At 37.1% G+C, this 17,454-nt stretch overlaps 1 protein-coding gene across 1 annotated transcript; it reads right to left on the bottom strand.

Moving 5' to 3' along the window:
- Nucleotides 1-500: 500 nt before the first annotated feature.
- On the bottom strand, nt 501-10,217 carry LOC149834305 (uncharacterized). Its single transcript, XM_090009338.1, has 5 exons — nt 9,990-10,217; nt 3,338-3,909; nt 2,703-3,212; nt 2,114-2,195; nt 501-949 (listed from the first exon to the last, which is right to left on the bottom strand). The coding sequence occupies exons 1-5, from the start codon at nt 10,215-10,217 to the stop codon at nt 749-751; spliced, it is 1,593 nt and encodes a 530-aa protein (XP_089865464.1). The 3' UTR covers nt 501-748.
- Between the last annotated feature and the right edge of the window lie 7,237 nt (nt 10,218-17,454).

The following is a 17,454-nucleotide window of genomic DNA, read 5'->3' as shown; positions in this document are numbered from 1 at the left end:
AGCCCACCGCCTGTAACTTTCAATAGGGTCAAGGTGCTCCCATACTGAATTGATTGAATTAAACAACATATCAAGTTGGTCTTAATAGCTGGGGTCAAGGACCAGTTTTCACATATATTTGATGAATCAACACCGGCTATTTAGGCTTGGGATCAGAGTTCCACTTTATAGAATCAACCACCAGTTAAGTCAAGGTTCATTCTGGTTGGTTATGAACAGAAAGCATGGGATAAAACTGGTTTTCAGATGTAATCAAGAAGCTCTTCAGGACTTGAAGCACAACAAGAAACAAAGGAAAAAAACAAGAAATGTTGAGACCAAGATTCTACAAATGCCTGTTGTTGGAAAAAACAAGAGATAACACACAGTGACATCTCTGAGCATCCAAAAACAATTCTGCAAGCTCAGATATACATGGTCTCAATATAGGGGTGAAAGCCCACATGGGTCCCCTGAACACACACCACAGTAAGAATGGCAGAATGTCACACACTGTCTGCTTTTTGAACATCTCCACCCATGTCTCATTTATAAATAGTTATATCAATCCCAACATCTCTCTCTCTCTCTCTCTCTCTCTCTCTCTCTCTCTCTCTCTCGTTTCAAAGCATGTTCCTCAATAAGAACAGCCAACCTCCACAACCAAAACTGCAGGAAACGCATCTACTTTTTAGCTTTTTCTTGGAATTTGGAGATGAAAACAAATTGGGTCGTGTTGAAAATTTTTATAACATTTATATCTATGTTCTTATCGGAAACAGCCACAGGGAGAGTTTTCTTGAAAGGAGTCTTGGCACTTCATCTTTTGTGATTGTTGGGTGGCTTTAAGCATGTGTTGGGAATGCTGAAACTGGGCAGCTGCCCTACACTCCTCTGCCTTCCTGTGAACCACGGCCATTCTTTTCATGAGTTTTTCTTCAAGGTTTGACCTCATCTTCTCTATCTTCACCTGTAGCAAATACAGTCACCAAAAAGAGATACAACAACCATGTTTAAGTTTTCAATCTTTCTGAGTGCAATTGAATCATCCAATGACAACAAAACCGCATTATGCATTATAAAGAGAAGTTTAAGAATCCCCAGTAAAAATATTAACAAATCCAGTGTAACATGTGTTCCTATTGAGTTTGATCGTACCGACAGAACTCAAGCAAACGGTAAGGAACCAAATAAACGAGACACCTGCTTGTATACGATTTTAATAGCAGGGTTATTGCATTGCCATGAGACAAATCATCATTGACAAATCGGACACAGGTTACTACTCGGAATGAAATCAAGGGTATTTAATTTTGGTCCTTGAATTGAATGCCGACATGTCGCCAAAGTAAAATAAAGCGAAAAGATAACGAAGCATTGGCACCAACCATGCTAAAGCCTAAAGAGGAAATTGAATAGAAACCATTCATTTTTTTCTTGTGATGGTCAACATAACAATTGAACTAACAAAACTCAAGAAAAGATTCCTATTCTAGATAAAAAAAAATACGACTTTGCTCTACACCATTTTGATGGCAATGATCACGAATTCAAAAGTAGAATAGTACAACAGCTACACGAGAATATGGGTTGCGACTCGCAAGGGAAGAACCGCAGAAGGGAAAAAAAGTATTAAAAAAAAGCACGGGGCTCAAGGTAGCAGGTGCAAACCAGATATTTCCAGCTATGCAAGAAATAATCCTGGGATGCATGTGATGCGAGAGCGAATCCTGTAAAACGTCTCACCCAGCGTTTACAACCACAAAACCGACCCCACACAGGGGTGGGGTTTGTGGTTGTAAACGCTGGGTGAGATTAGCATTGGAATAGTCATTTCCCCGCCAAAATTTAGCATTAAGAAGACGTCAAAGGTACTTCGGAAAACTTGAGAACAATCTCAAAGCTCTACTTTTTTGGAGATTCACATCACTACGAGCTTTTATGCTTCGATTCACAGTTTCCCACAAAGAAACGTGAGATAAAAGGCATCTTTGTTGGTCTACTATGACTATGGTAGATTCTTGTTCTATGCTTGTATGACTTCGAGAGAAGTAATTGTTTGCATTTATCAAATGTAAGGGAATAAAAATTTGAAAGAGGGGAAGCGGAGCAAGTTTTGCATTGAAGAACCAACCTCTAGCTTTCTTGACTGAGCCTCTGCTTTTGCAGTTTGCAGATTCACCCAAGCCTGAATTTTTGCTTCTTCCCTCTGATACCTAAAGATCAACAGACATTTATCTCAAAAAGCTGAAAAACATTGGCAACAAAGAAAAGAAAAAAGAAGAAAAATATTTTGCTAAAACAATAAAGAAATCAACTTGTTCTTAAAAAAAACTGAGAAATCAACTTGGCCCATTCTGTCACAGACAACTAGAACAGCTTGGTTCAAAATTAAAAAGCAGGAAAGAGAAACAGTTTCACACCAAACAAAATAAACAAATAAGACGACCTAAAGTCCAACACTGGTTTTAGCTTTCCTGGTTGCCTTTTGGGTAAACACCCAATAAAGAATTTTCACCAAAATTTCAAAAAAACAGAGAAAGCTAAAAGAACTTGTTTTTAGTTACTCTGATCGATTCAAAGCCCCGAGGCCGGCTCAAAATTTGTGGAAGTTGATACGAAATTACAAATTTCTCAAGAAACAAAATAAAAGAGAAACACCAACATAAACAATGCATCCAAAACATGAAAGACACAAAAATGTGTTACTGCGTATCACTTACCTTATACAGCACTTAGTTTTCTCTTCATCTTCCCAAATAGAAGCTTTGCAATCTCCAACACTCTTCCTCCCAACCCCAATCTCAAAATGTCTCAAACTCTTTGAGATTTCCTCTTCCTCTTCTTCTCTCGTACTCCAATTCGACGCGCTAAGATCAATCGAATTGAACTGATTCCCAAGATCTAGCTTGGCAAAATGGCAATCCTGAATCTCAGAGATGTCTATGGCTGAATTTAGTGAACCACCCAGTGGTCCAGACCTTGCAGCTGGTGTATTATGCCTGGGAGGTGACAGTATCTTGATGGGTGTTGGGCACCTTGAATTCCTTGTGCTCCCAAGAGGTGTCATCTCTGTTCCAACGTCCCTGTGATGGACCTCTGCCACAACCTCAGTACCAGCATCCTTCATGGTTTCACACAATGAACTTCTAAACAAGAATCCCTCTTTCATTGGCTCACAATATCTAAGATTTAAAGCCACGGGTTCCACATTATCTGTATATTTATCTGCATATAAAGGAAAGAACACTCAAAAGAAGAATATTTTTCAGTAATAGTAGAAATAGTTGGAACCGCAGGAACAGAAATGCTAGTAGTATCAGTAGCATTGCTCTTAACAGTATGAATGACAAGGAGTAGAAGAAGAAAAAGGGTAAAGGTGGTACCAAGAAAAGTAGATTTCTGATCAGAAGGAAAAGGCTCATGGCTGCCATGAAATAAAGTTGGTGTCTTTTCATCTAAAGCTCCAACCTTTTCAGCAAAAGGCTCAGTTTTGTAGATGGGAACTTGGCTTTGTTGCCTTGTGATCTTGTGGGGCTCAAGTTTCATGGCATGGGCAGGGGACTCGTTGCATGAGGAGCTGATGATCCACTTCTCTGCATCATCCCATTTGGAAGGTAAAGGTTTTCTTGGGAAATTGGCAAGGGGTGACCCAATGGCGTTGAAACTGAAAACAGGTCTACCAGGGGTTGATGGAGCTTCCGGTATCCTTCTTTGACCAATGAGCACACCTCCTCCTCTTCTTCTATGACTAGGACTATCTACAAAACCTTTGGGCTCTGTCTTAGCCATGGGGAAGGACTTCACAAAATCTGAAGTCTCCTTCAGGTTGAGCTTGCACAGGGGATCAGGGTGGTCTAGAAATGAGTCTCCAAATGGGTTTCCTGTATCTTTGCTGAAAATGCTCGTGTTCCCCTCCAATGCGGATTCCTGATATACCAACAAAGAGGGGGAAAAAAGAAAAGAAAAGCCATTAGAAATCATGATAAACTCAATAACCAACAGGAAGGAGAGCTCAAAAAGAACACAAAAAGGTTGGTAGCTTTTACCTTGTTGGATTGGAAAAGGTATGGGCTTTGGAGATGCTTTGGAGTCTTGAGATCCATGGTGGATTGGGTGAGGTGGGTAACTGATTTGTGGCTTTAGGAATCTCTGATCTATAATGGTATCCTATGTTGAATCATTGTGGTTACTGAAACTAGTTTCTAGAGAAAATGACAGGCCTAACAGGTGAACAGCAGTTTTACTGGTTGATGGGTAGGCATTGACTGTAGCAGACCCGATTCTTTCTCTTTTAATCTTCCCTCTGGAAATGTAGTAGGAGGCCTTGTCTGGTCTTAATGGAGAGAGAGAGAGTTGTTGGGTTGGACTAAATGAGACCAAGAGAAGCAAAAGGGAAAAGGAAAGAGAAAAATGGCAGCTTAGAAAGATGAAAAGACAGAAACCGTGAAAATGAATGGCCGGTTTTTTTTTTGGGGGAAGCTTCCCGTTTGATTTATACGGATGAATCAGACAGCCTCTCAGAACAGTGAAGCCATGCCCTTTTGTCTATTGTCTTCTTTGTCACTACAAGCCAAATTTATTTATATTATTTTACGGTTTACCTTTCGGTTTCTGTGAATCAAGAGCATAAAATAAAACGAAGTTTGAACAAACAGGTTCAATCAAATATACTAATGGTAAAGGTATTAATACGCCCAAGTACCAAACCTTGGTTTTATAATTCTTTCGGAAGTTTATATTAAGATGCACTCTTGCCGTATTGCATTATCTTATCTTCCCAAGGTTTTTAACATATATGCTGTGAGAGAGAGAGAGAGATTAAGTTTGAAATAGGAACATGACCAGGGAATTGGAGGTATTTTCGTTCACATCATTCCCATAGGCCAAGTGCCCCGTGAACAGCAAAATAATTATTTTTGATTTTTACTTGGTGAAACCACTCCAGGCGCAGACCTAGCCGCTCTGTTTCAGCCTGCTGTACTTACTGTCTCTGTTCCTGTCAGCGTAAAACTCCTAGAGCTTACCCCTCAATTTGAGAGAATCTTCAAGCTTCGGCTTACACGGGGTGACAGCCATAGAATTTGAACCTAGACTTTCCTTCAACGGTCTAGGCCCCATCGCACTACGTCAAACCCCTTGAGTAGTGAAGAGAAGAAGAAAAGAGTGGCTATAGTTTCATAATACAATGAAAGTCTTTCTTCTTTTTCCCTCTTGTGAAAATGGAATAGGCATTATTTGTTACCTTGTCTGATAATGTAAAACATTTTACTCCTCTTGGGTGAGGTGGTGACAGGGTTCAGCTTGTCTGGTAGGAGCAGCTAGTGCACATCACCAAGTGCTGGGACGTTGCAGGTTCAAAACGTAATGGTATAGTTGTATAACTGGTAGGTCTGCCTAACCCCAGCTTGCCTTTCAATTGGTCAGATCTGATTTAGAACCAAATGAGTGCAAACCCTGTCTTTAACATGCTGGTACTGGGTCTGGACCCAGGTTCTATCGGGTCTGCTACAAGAAAAAACATATTGGGTCTTATAAAAATTACATGAACCAAACTGGTCTGGTAAAATAATGTTTTTTATCATTTTAATATTGAAAAAATAGCGTGTCTTAATCGAAACTCTAGTCGGGCATGGGTCTGGTATGAAATTTCACAAACCATACCTGGCTCCATATATTAATCGGATCTTTTAGATCTGAGCCGATTATCGAGCCTCTTTTTCGTCATTAAACCCTGACCCTATAGGGTTTGGTAGGGGTGGCGTCCGGGTCAAACCCTGCATATGAGACGTTGGCAGAGAGCATAAAACATATTGTAGAAAATATAAATATATTGAAACCAGCAGACAGGTGAAGGAGATGTTGGAGAATAAATCCTTGGTTACTTTACAAGTGGCAGCCTTCAGCTTGAGGACTTATGTTTCAAATACACAAGAGAAGTCACCATTTGTGAGAAGTCAGCATTTGTTATTCCATTACCAAGAACTGGAAACTTTTGTAGTGATTCAGTGGTTGTCTCTGTCTTTGTAGTTCTACAAAACTGGTTGCACAAAATCATGGTTTTTTAGTTCATGAAAGAGACGTGTTCTTCCTATCCAAGTCTGCCATCCAAATTTAATGGCTTTCTGATATTTGAGTTTTTACTCTCTCAGCTTGCAGTTGGAAACAAACCACCTTTAGTAAGTATTCTGGATAGTCATGATCACCTCTCATTTTGGCTGTTGAGTTCAAGCTTTACTGCAGTAGAAAGCCTCTTCTAGCTGCTTAATTAAGAATTGATCTGGTTAGCTCCCTCAACACTTTGCCCATTGTTATAAGGTTGAACGAATCAAGGATCTGGTGTTCTTGCTCAAGGTAAGTCTGAGAAACGAGACAAGCCACTCATAGTTGGACTCATGTTCAGCTCGTAAAGCATTTGTCGTAAAATAAACTTGGCAAGTTAAACAAGAACAATAAGTGTTCGACTCAACTAGGCTTGTATAGTCTTGTTAAGTAGTAAATAATATATTCTCAATATATTTAATATCACATGTAGTGCAAAACAGATAGTTGAAGTGTTTGGCTTGCAGACAATAGATTTAGAATTCAAATCCTATTGTTTTCAGTGTTAAAAAAATCAGGGCTTTCAGAACGTTGACTCTACATGGTTAGGTTGACCAAAGGAAAAAGGTTGTTAGGTAGCATTTGGATTATTTACCGAATTTTACTCATGGTGACTTTAAAAAAAGAGACTAAAGACAAAATGAAGTTTCATTTCTTTTACAACTTTTCAAAGAAGAAAACCCCTCGACACCCCGTTAGCTAGATCATAGCTTTATGCCAGTTATTAATTGGTAGGCTTGAATAGGGGATAGGCAGACTCACTAAACATCTCAATCAAACTCCATAACTCATTCATGAATACATATAACATATCCAATCATATATAGTTTTTCTGCAAAAGAGTCAGCTTGAGCTTAGTACAATAGACCAAGAGTTCAAATTCTATTACTTTCAGCAGATGATTTATTTTTTAGTAAATGAGATAGCCCCTACTTAATTTGCTCGTTTAGCTTGAGCTTGGCTTGACTCAGCACAAAAATAAGACAAGCTTAAATGCCTCATGTTTGGTTCGTTCTATCGGCTTATTTACCAGTGCTAGCTCGAGGTAGATCTCCATTGATACAATAGGTACCTTGAACCATCAACCAAGTTAGAACCTACACAGGTATTAGTTTTACTTTAGAGGGTTTAAGTTCAACTGAACTTATGTGTTTAAGATGATAGTGAGACTCTACTTGAATCATTGCCATCTTATAACACTGAGGCAAGTGACAGGCAATTCTAGGTGAATACATGCAACACCACGAAGTCTGAATTCAGATATCTAATGAGATGCTTTTAAAATCTTATAAAATAATATCGGAGTTGCCTACCAATACGATAAGGAAAGAACACGGAAACTGAAGCTGAAAATTTTCGATGAAGGGATCCTGGTAAATTTGTGAGAATGAAGCTGAACGTAGATATCTGAATTCTGAAACATACCATGAGATCCTTTTAAAAAATGTTGATTTTCAAGTACAAAATATGTGAATGTGGTAAGCATGATTATTGTAGATCTTGTCCATGGCTTTTTTTTTTTATGGAAAGAAATGCATTGCAAATGCATTTTGAGTCGGGTGGATCTGGATAGAAAATCGTGACTCGTAGAGGATGGCTGTCACTGTAACCTAAAAATAGCAATGTAATCCGTTTTTTACAGTCTAATATTTTCTTCATGACCAAGAACCATTAAAGTTAATCTGAACGTATTATTGTACTATAGTAACACTAGAGATAAAAGATGATGGCTTGACAAATGTCTAATATTTTTACATAGAGAAGTCTCAAACTATACAAAGAAGACCTACGATGTCTATTCTATAACTTATACATAATTAAAAGAGGTCTAAAAAACAAACTCAAAGATCATGGTTTCAAAACTTGATTAAGGTTAAACTTAAAACGTAGAGAGGACAAAATCAAGAAGCCTTAAAACCAAAATTACTTTTGGAATGGCTTTAGAGTGCATTTGTCGTCTAAAATGCATGAAAGTGCACCCGGTGGAGCTAAGTTAATCAGGGGCTGTCAATGGGTTCAGTAACCAACCCATAAGGGTATACCGTAAAGAAAAACGAGAATGAATATACGAGAAAATTTAACGCGGTTCGGTCCTTGAGACCTACGTCCACCATAAAAAAAAATCACCAGACTCGCCAAACCACAAAAAACACAAGCACAAACACACACAAATTTTAACATGGTTCAATCAAGATGATCTACGTCCACAAAGGATCCTCTCATTATCTCTTTTTCTCTCTATTTCTTTTAATGAGAGAATCAGGTTATTTATAATATTCAAGTTACACGGTTAGGAGGAGACTCCTCTTTACACGATTTAGAGAGATAGAGTCCTCTTTGAACATAAGTACTAAGATAAGACTCTATAGACCTAGGTCTCTTGAGGACTCCTCCTTGAGAATTCATTTGCACATTTGAGGACTCTTCAATGAGGTGAGGAGACGTGTGATAGAGAGATCTCTATTTCCTCTAATGATATTTCAATGTGTTCACTTCTACTGTGAAATGTGAGATGAGCTGCGAGGTATGTGGCACTAACACTATCACACCAAATGACTAGAGGTGATAGGTCCCATGTTTTGAGTTCATAAAGAAGAAATTGGACCCAGATGACCTCAGCAGCAGTGTCGGCAATGACTCTATACTCGACCTTTGTACTAGAGTGAGACGCAATATGTTATTTTCGTGAGCTCCAGGATATAAAATTCGGTACTAGATATAAGGCATACCCAGGAGTGGATCGACGGTCATCAGGGCATCCGACCCAATCAACATCTGAATATACAACAATGTTCTATGACTTGGACGGCCTGAATACCAACTCATATTGGATGGAAGACTTAAGGTATCTCAAGATCCATTTAACAGCAACCCAATGTTTTGTTGTCGATCTATGCAGAAACTGACAAACTTTGTTCACATTGAAGGATATATCTGGTCTAATCAGTGTAAGATACTGCAATGCTCCTACGATGCTTCGATATTGTGTGGGATTCTCAAATTTTGACTCATTTGTGATGGAAAGCTTACTGGAAGCAGACATTGGTGTCGATATAGGTTTGTTGTCAATCATATTGGATCTCATGAGGAGATCCAAAATATACTTCCTCTGTGAGAGAACAAATCTCTCTTGAGTGTAGATAACTTCTATACTAAGAAAATAATGTAAACTGCCAAGATCTTTAAGAGCAATTTTTTTCCAGTGGATATAACCAGGTCATTGATATAAGAGTTGCAATTGCCTCTGACTAATATATCATCAACATATACCAAAATAAATATCTGTAATTTATTTTTGTGAAAAATGAATAATGAAGGATCAATTCTGGAGCAAACAAAGCCATATTGAACCATGGCATTACTTAGTTCTTGATACCAGGCCCGATGTGCCTATTTAAGACCATATAAAGCTTTCTTAAGTTTGCATAGATAACCAGAAAATTGTGGGTTTTCAAAACTAGGAGGTTGAACCATGCAAACATCCTCTTCTAGGTTGCCATTAAGGAAGACATTATTCACGTCTAGTTGTCCAACTTCCCATCTTGCATTTAACACAATAGACAAGACAATACAGGCGATTGTAGGCTTGACCACTAAACTGAACATGTCAAAGAAATCAACTCCTTCTTGATGAAAGCCCTTGGCAACTAAAATGAGCCTTATACCATTTAGAGTAACATCTGCTCTTCTCTTGATCTTGTAGACCCACTTTCATCCTACAAGATTATGATTTCTATCAGGGGAAACTAACTGCATATATTGTTTTTTAGAAGAGTTGCATATTCTTATTTCATGGCTTGACACCACTTAGGATCCTTAGTGGCTTGTTTGTAGGTAGTAGGTTTTTTATCTTGAGTAAGTTCACTCAGAAGGGCTATAGGAAGAGAGTATTTTGACATGTGATACACCTTAGGCTTGAGAGCTCCATCTTGAGCATGGTTTATCATCTGATGAGTCATCAGAAGAGCAGGAGGTGGTGTAGGTTCCTGAGTCGGTCCAAGCAACTCAAGTAGAGGTCCATGGTCAACGATAAGGTTAACACCAGAAGAATCAGAAGGAGTGATTGCAGACAATGCAGTGTCAACTCCAACACTAGGTAAGGATTGTTCAGGTAGCAAGGGAGTTTGATACGGCATCATAGACTTAGGATCAACTATGACTACAATAGGAGCATTATTTTGATTTGGTGGACTCTTCATCTCTTGGATTTTACTTAATGGAAATTTATTTTCATCAAAGGTGATGTCTCTAAAGATGACAATTTTTATAGGATTGGGGTTCAAGAAAAGTATAACCATAGTGGTTGTTGTTGTACCTTAGAAAAACATAGCTTTTAGATCTAAAAATCAAGTTTGTTTTTCCTGTAGGGTCTCATATTAGGAAAACAGTGACAAACAAAGGTTTTGAGAAACTTATAATCTTGCCTTTTTTTTAACAAGATTTAAAGAGGACACTTATATTTCAGATTTAGTATAGGTAATCTATTAATGAGATACACTATTGTGAAGAAGGCATAGGTTCAATACTTTTGAGGAACATTGGCATGTGCCATTAAAGTCAGCCCGATATCCACCACATGTTTGTAGTTTCATTCAGTCAAACCATTTTGTTCCTGTGTATGATGACAAGAAATGTGATGACCTATACTAGATTCTTTTAAAAAGGAGTCAAGAGCTTTATATTCGCAACCACCATTAGAGTGTAAGTATTTGATTTTCTTTCCAACCAAATTTTCAACAAGCACCTTAAATTTGCAAAAAATATGAGCAACATCAAATTTATGATTCATCAGATATAATCAAGAGTATTTTGAAAAAGTATCATCAAAGATTATGTAATATTTGTAGTTGTTTTCACCAATTACTAGGGATAGACCCCACACATCAGAAAAGATAATTAATAAAGGCTTAAGATTCTCATATGAGATATGAGAGAACGATAATTTATGCTACTTACCCACCTGACATGCATGACAAATATGAACATCACCATTAACATAAGGTAAATCAAACTTTGGAATCACTTTTTGAACTACTCTTAAACTAGCATGTTCAAGTCTGTTATGTCAAGTATCAACATCAACCTTTTTACCTACATAAACATTTTTATTATCAATATTCTTAAAGGAATCAATAAAATAAAGATCATTTTTAGCTTTGCCATGAAGGAGCTCCTCCCCAAATCTTCAATCCTTCACATCGCAATGTGATGGATGAAACTCAAATGTTACTCTATTGTCTTGGGTGAATCTTTGCAAAAAAAGCATTTTCTTAATCTGATTTGGTGGTCTCCAATAAAAATGACCACCTCTTCGAGAACCTCAAAATCAACTTTGACCACCACAGCCTCCTCGGTAGTTTTCTCGATTGCCTCTTCTTTGAACAAAATTTACCTCAAGAAATTCTTTCTTGTTACCATTTTTAAAAAGATGAGCTTCTTGCGAAAGAAGAAGGTTGTAAAGTTTAGTCAATCTAATAGGGGCTGATTCAACCTGAGTACTAATGGATACCCGAAAAGAGTCATACTCATTGGAAGGCCTCAAAGAACATAGAGGATAAGATCCTCTTCTTGATCAGGTTTTCCATCAACAATGAGTTGATGTGCAATCAACTTAATTTTTTGAACATATTTATCACCAATTTTGGTGCCCTTTTTGAAGGACTGAAGTTGAACCTTTAACTACATAACTTTTACACTAGAATGGGCAACATATGCTTCTATGAGAGTTTGTCATACCTCAAAGGAAGTATTCAACCCCACAATTTGGGTGTGAACAACCTCCGACAAAGACAAGATGATTCAGCTTAGCAAAAGTTGGTTGTGTCTTCTCTAGACAAGAAATTCAGGATTAAGGATTTGTTTTCCATTTCGAGTATAAATTCAGCTGGTTTCACCTTTGAACCATCAGTGTATCCTTGCAAATCATATGAGATCAATAGTGACTTAAATTGAGAGGCCCATAAGGCACAATTATCAGTTGTGAGCTTAGTATCAACTGTTTTTCATGAGGTCGAGTGGGCTTTTCTTGGGCATGAAAAACAAGGCAGATGGTTATGGCTCTGATACCATGCAAAATCACTAGACTTGCCAAACCAAAATAAACACAAGCACAAGTACACACAAATTTTAACATGGTTTGATCAAAATGATCTACGTCCATGAGAGGTCATCTTTTTATCTCTTTTTCTCTTTATTTCTTTTAATGAGAGGATTATGTTATTTATAATATTCAGGCTACATGGTTAGGAGGTGACTCCTCCTCTTCATATGATTTAGAGAGATAGAGTCCTCTTTAAATACAAGAACTAAGATAAGACTCCATAGACCTAGGTCTCTTGGGGACTCCTCCTTGGGAGTTCATTTGCACGTTTGAGGACTCTTCAATGAGGTGAGGAGACATGTGAAAGAGATCATTATTTTATCTAATGATTCCATATCCAACAGCTTCCATATTAGTAGAGACTCCAAAATGAGGTGAGTCTCTATCTTTAGATCCAACATGAGGTAAAACTCCAATGTGAGCTTGGATTCTTCTTGAGTCATTAGGTCCACTAAGACACACTCTCACACATTTTATTCATCAGCTTCCTTAAGGTTTTTATACAGAATGAGTTGAATAGAGGTAGGATTATCTCCTTTATTGTTGAATCCGCAATAGGCATATTAACTATCCTATTTCTGTGATCCGTCATGCCATCCAAGATTGCCTTACTCGCACTTTTCTCTTTCTTAACTTGAGAAGGTATAAGTGTAGTAACATTGACACTTGCAGGATTTTTGAAATTGTAATTTCTTTCCTGTATGTTGTGATTTCTTTCAATGGCAAGCTGGTTGTAGTTGCTTGCCTTAACTGATTGACTCTCCTTTCCCCCAATATCCTTTTTGATATGTTTGCTTGCCATAATCGACCTGTCATTGTCCTGTGCCTGAGTGTTTTCTGATTCATTATTTCCCTGTGCTTGCTTGCTTCCTGATTCATTCTTTCTTCTTTGATTCTTACCCTGCTAGGGTTTGAACGCAAGCTCACAAGTTGTATCCTCCTTTCCCTTAAGGTGATGATCTGCATGATGATCTGTACATGTATTTTCTTTAGGATGACAATCTGAATCTGGACCATAATTTAAATGATGGTGTGAATCTGAATCAGTCAGTCCAATCACATTACTCCTTCTCAAACAATGTCAGCCACACAGGCCGAGTTTGCATCGTAATCCAATGAACTGGACATTGGTCAAAGGCTTGGTGAAAATGTCGACAAGTTGCCATTTTAAAGAGACATACTTGGTGACCAAGGTTTCCTAATCTACTTTTTCACGAACATAATAATAGTCGATCTGAATATGTTTGGTACAATTGTAAAAATCCATATTTGCAAACATATGAAAAGCGCTAATATTATCGTAATGTAAAAGAGGCATATTATACAAGAAATTTTTGATATCTTGCAGAATGAAGGATATCTATGTGACTTCTACTACAGTAGATACCATGGATCTGTATTCAGCTTCAGCACTGGATCAAACCATTGTTCTTTGTTTCTTTGCACTCTATGAAATAAAATTACTACCAAGAAAGTTACATAACCTTATGGTGGATTGTCTGGTTTCTAGGCATCCAACCCAGTCTGCATTAGAGAAAGTGTAAAGATCCAAAGTACTTTGTTTCAATATCTATAATCCAAAGTCTATAATTCCTTTAATATACCTGAGGATCTGTTTAACAGCTTGATAGTGAATAATTTTTGGATCATGCATAAATAGGCTCACATAATTAGCACTGAAGAATACTTTTGTGTGTGTAATAATTAAATACTAAAGGGCACCTATGAGACTCCTATATAGGGTTGGATCATAAAATTTCTAAGTGAGATTGGATTGACATTTTTGGGCTATGGGGTTAGCAATGGCTTTGCAAACTTGCATGTGTGCCCACTCTAAAAGATCTTTAGCATATTTTTCTTGGCATAAGGACATACCCTGAGAATTATCATTGACAATGACCAAAAAATAATGTATGTGACCCAAAATAGAAAATGTTTGCCCAATTGTTTTAGTGAACCCTTTAATAAGCTTATCATTGCTCCCATTTAATATTATGTCATCAACATATATCACCAGAATTAAGGTTCCGCAATCATTGTGTCTAACAACATTGATGGATTTACGATGATATAAAAAAGTCTCAAATTGGCAAAAAAATCACTTAACATATGAATCTAAGCCCTTAGGCTTGCTTAAGGCCATAGAGGGCCTTTTTTAATTTGCAAACGTACTTGGAGTTGTTTGCATATTTATATCCAAGTGGTTGTTTTATTAGGACTTCCTCTTTTAATATCCCATATAAGAAAGCATTTCTAATGTCAAGTTGTCGGATGTCCCAACCTTTGACTGTAGCAACACTAAGCATGGTTCTAATACTGCTCAACTTTATAATAGGAGAGAAGGTTTCATAAAAAAATAATTTATTTTATTTAAGTAAAGCCTCGTGCAACAAGATGAGTTTTTAAGCATTCAAGGTCTCCATCAGGCCGCAACTTTACTTTGTAGAACCATTTTGATCCCACAACATTGTTATTGAATCATTTAGGAATGAGATCCCAAGTGTTGTTGGATAAAAGCGCTTCCATTTCTTCATTTATGGCTGCCTTCCATCCTGGATGAGAGAGGACGTCTTTGATGTTGTGAGGTTCCTTAGAAATAGTTTTGACAACATCATGAAGACCAAGATACTTAGGTTTAATTTAAATATGCCATCCATGGACCTAGTGTGAACCCAATTTTCACTACGGATTCTAAAATTAGAATCAGGTTCCTCTTGAGGAGTTGTTATTTTTGTATTGACATCACTTCTCTAAGTTTGAATGACCTGATTAATGTCAAGTTCCTCTTGAGAACTCAATGTTTCTGTGTTTTCTTGGGGACTGTTTTGATTCTTATTCTGGTCATGAGTGACAAACTCTTTGGACCATGAGTTGATGTTGCAGCTCATTTTCAATGCCTTTTTTAGAATCATTGTTTTGATGTTGGCTACCATCCACTTGATTTTCAAAACCACTATTTGGACTTTGGTCAGCACATTCCTGTTGTTGCAGCTCATTTTTAGAAACATTTTTTTGATGTTGACCAACATTTTCTTGATATTCAAAACCATTATTTTGACCTTGGACAACACTTTTTTGAAAGTCATGACTTTGGTTCCCACAATGGTCACTTTCAAAACAAGGGGGATCATCGATGTATTTAGATCTATTATTGGGGCTTGTCATGATAATGAGGGGTTCAACGTTAACTTTGGTTTTTTGGACATCAATGTCCCTGCCTAGATAGTAATTGAGTTCTTCAATTCTATCATTTTAGTATAGAGAAGCAGGTTTTTGAAAAGGCAAGTTGGCTTCATAAAAAAAGACATGACATGAAATGTATATCCTTTTAGTTGGAGGATACAAACACTTATAACCTTTGTAGAGAATGTTGTAACCTAGAAAAACACATAAGGTTTTTGGATCAAACTAGTTTTTACAATAATCTGGCAAGTATGGAAAGCATTGACTTCCAAAAATGCGTAAAAAAGAATAGCCTAGGTAAGAACCCATGTAGTTTGAAATAAGGAAAAACATTTTTCAAAAATGATGTAGGTAGCTGATTTATCAAAAAAACAACGGTTGAAAAGTGTCAACCCAAAATTGTTTAGGCAAATTAGCATGAAAAAACATGGTAAGTTCTAACTCAGTGACAATTCTATGTTTTCGCTTAGAGACCTCATTTTGTTTAGGGTTTTAGGACATGAAATTTGGCACTTTATGCAAAAATTGTCTAAGTATTTAACAAAATTACTACCAACATATTCACCGCCTCTATCATATTGAAATTTTTTTTATTTTGTTTTCAAGCTGCAATTCAAAAAGATTGTAAAACTGCTTAAAACAATAAAAAAAAATCAATTTCTTTTTCATAGGATTTGAATGTATTGTAATACTTGTGAATCATTTGATTGTATTGCAATACTTGATGCGAATGATTTGAATTATTGTAATACTTGATGCGAATGACTTGAATATATTATAATACTTGATGTGAATTATTTGAATGTATTGTATGACATATGTTATTTGTTAGAATATAGTTCATGGAGGTTACAGTGGTCGCTCATCCAGTAGTAGCCAGGCCCAACCTTCATCTTCACGGGATCCTGTGATAGGTATATCATTTAACTAATTGGATGCTTGATTAGTTCAAATGCGCATTCTGAGAATTTCTAACGTATTTTTTTACAGATGATGTTTCGCCTATACACGACCCACCTACACCAGTTGATCACACAAGTCAGGAGCCAACACAGGAAGCAGGGTCTTCTCAGTCTGGCACAAAAAGACTCATTCAAATAGTGTATATCGATAATTGACCGTAAGTATTTCGTTTTCAATTATTGCATATCTTATAAATATTTTATATTGATATTTACTGTGTAACAATTCATGTGCAGCATGAGGTTTGAGCCAAAAGAAGTAGTACGGGAGATTAGGAATTCACTTCTTCAACATCTACCAGAACCGGTTGCTCAATGGAAAGAGTACACAAAAGATGTGTTAGACAGATTGTGGTCCTCATTCACGGTATACAGTTGTTTATCATAGTTAATGTGTTTCATATTTAATTTTTTTAAGTAATGTCTACTAACTTTTTGAAAATATTTGTAGGCTTCGAATCGCTTCGCAACTACGGTGAAAGAAAATGATGCAAGAAAGGTGTGGCAGAAGGTGACTGCCAATCGATTTGCAGACATGTTGCACACTATGAAGACTGCAGCAGAAAAAGCATCTGGCGTAGTAGATGATCCACTACAGTGGAAGGGCCATGACCCTATTACTATCAGGAGAGATTATTGGGATGAAATGTGCGATAAGTGGGCGGGAGATGCATTTTGAAATCGCTCTGCGAAGGCTGCACAAAATCGAGCGAAAATGCCTTAAGCCCATCTACACACAGGTAGATCTAAGACATTTGAGAGTCACCTGAAGAAAATGGTAACTCATCAATATATAATATTAATTTTATAAGTATTGTTGCAAACTTGTGTATTAATTCTTTTGTCCTTTAACTTCACAGGAAGCAGAAAAAAGAGGCATTGTACCATATAAGGATGTGTTTGTTGAAATACATAAACGGAACACCTCGGGAGTCTTCGTATCAGAGAAGGCAAGAACGACAACGGTATGTATTTATTCTATTAATAATCATTGCAATATGCAAGTTATCATTAATTATTAATGCATACTTTAAACATTATTTTGTCGAAGGCATATGAACAACAGATGGTAGAGCGATATGGCGATGATGCTACTCAGCATCCATCATTTGATCCTGCAGCATGGGT

This window comes from Nuphar pumila, chromosome 6 (genome assembly GCF_984573655.1).
Source record: "Nuphar pumila chromosome 6, dmNupPumi1.hap1.1, whole genome shotgun sequence".
Taxonomy (NCBI): domain Eukaryota; kingdom Viridiplantae; phylum Streptophyta; class Magnoliopsida; order Nymphaeales; family Nymphaeaceae; genus Nuphar; species Nuphar pumila.
Note: the sequence above shows the minus strand (reverse complement) of the source record. Positions and strands in the feature narration are given on the sequence as shown.

Excerpts from the sequence above, each read along its gene's own strand:
- LOC149834305 (XM_090009338.1), bottom strand. The coding sequence starts at position 10,217 with ATGCCGTATCAAACTCCCTTGCTACCTGAACAATCCTTACCTAGTGTT. Across the intron at positions 3,213-3,337 it reads TTTACCCTTTTTCTTCTTCT|TGCAGATAAATATACAGATA; the intron begins ACTCCTTGTCAT and ends CTTTCCTTTATA. Across the intron at positions 950-2,113 it reads CTCAGTCAAGAAAGCTAGAG|GTGAAGATAGAGAAGATGAG; the intron begins GTTGGTTCTTCA and ends TATTTGCTACAG.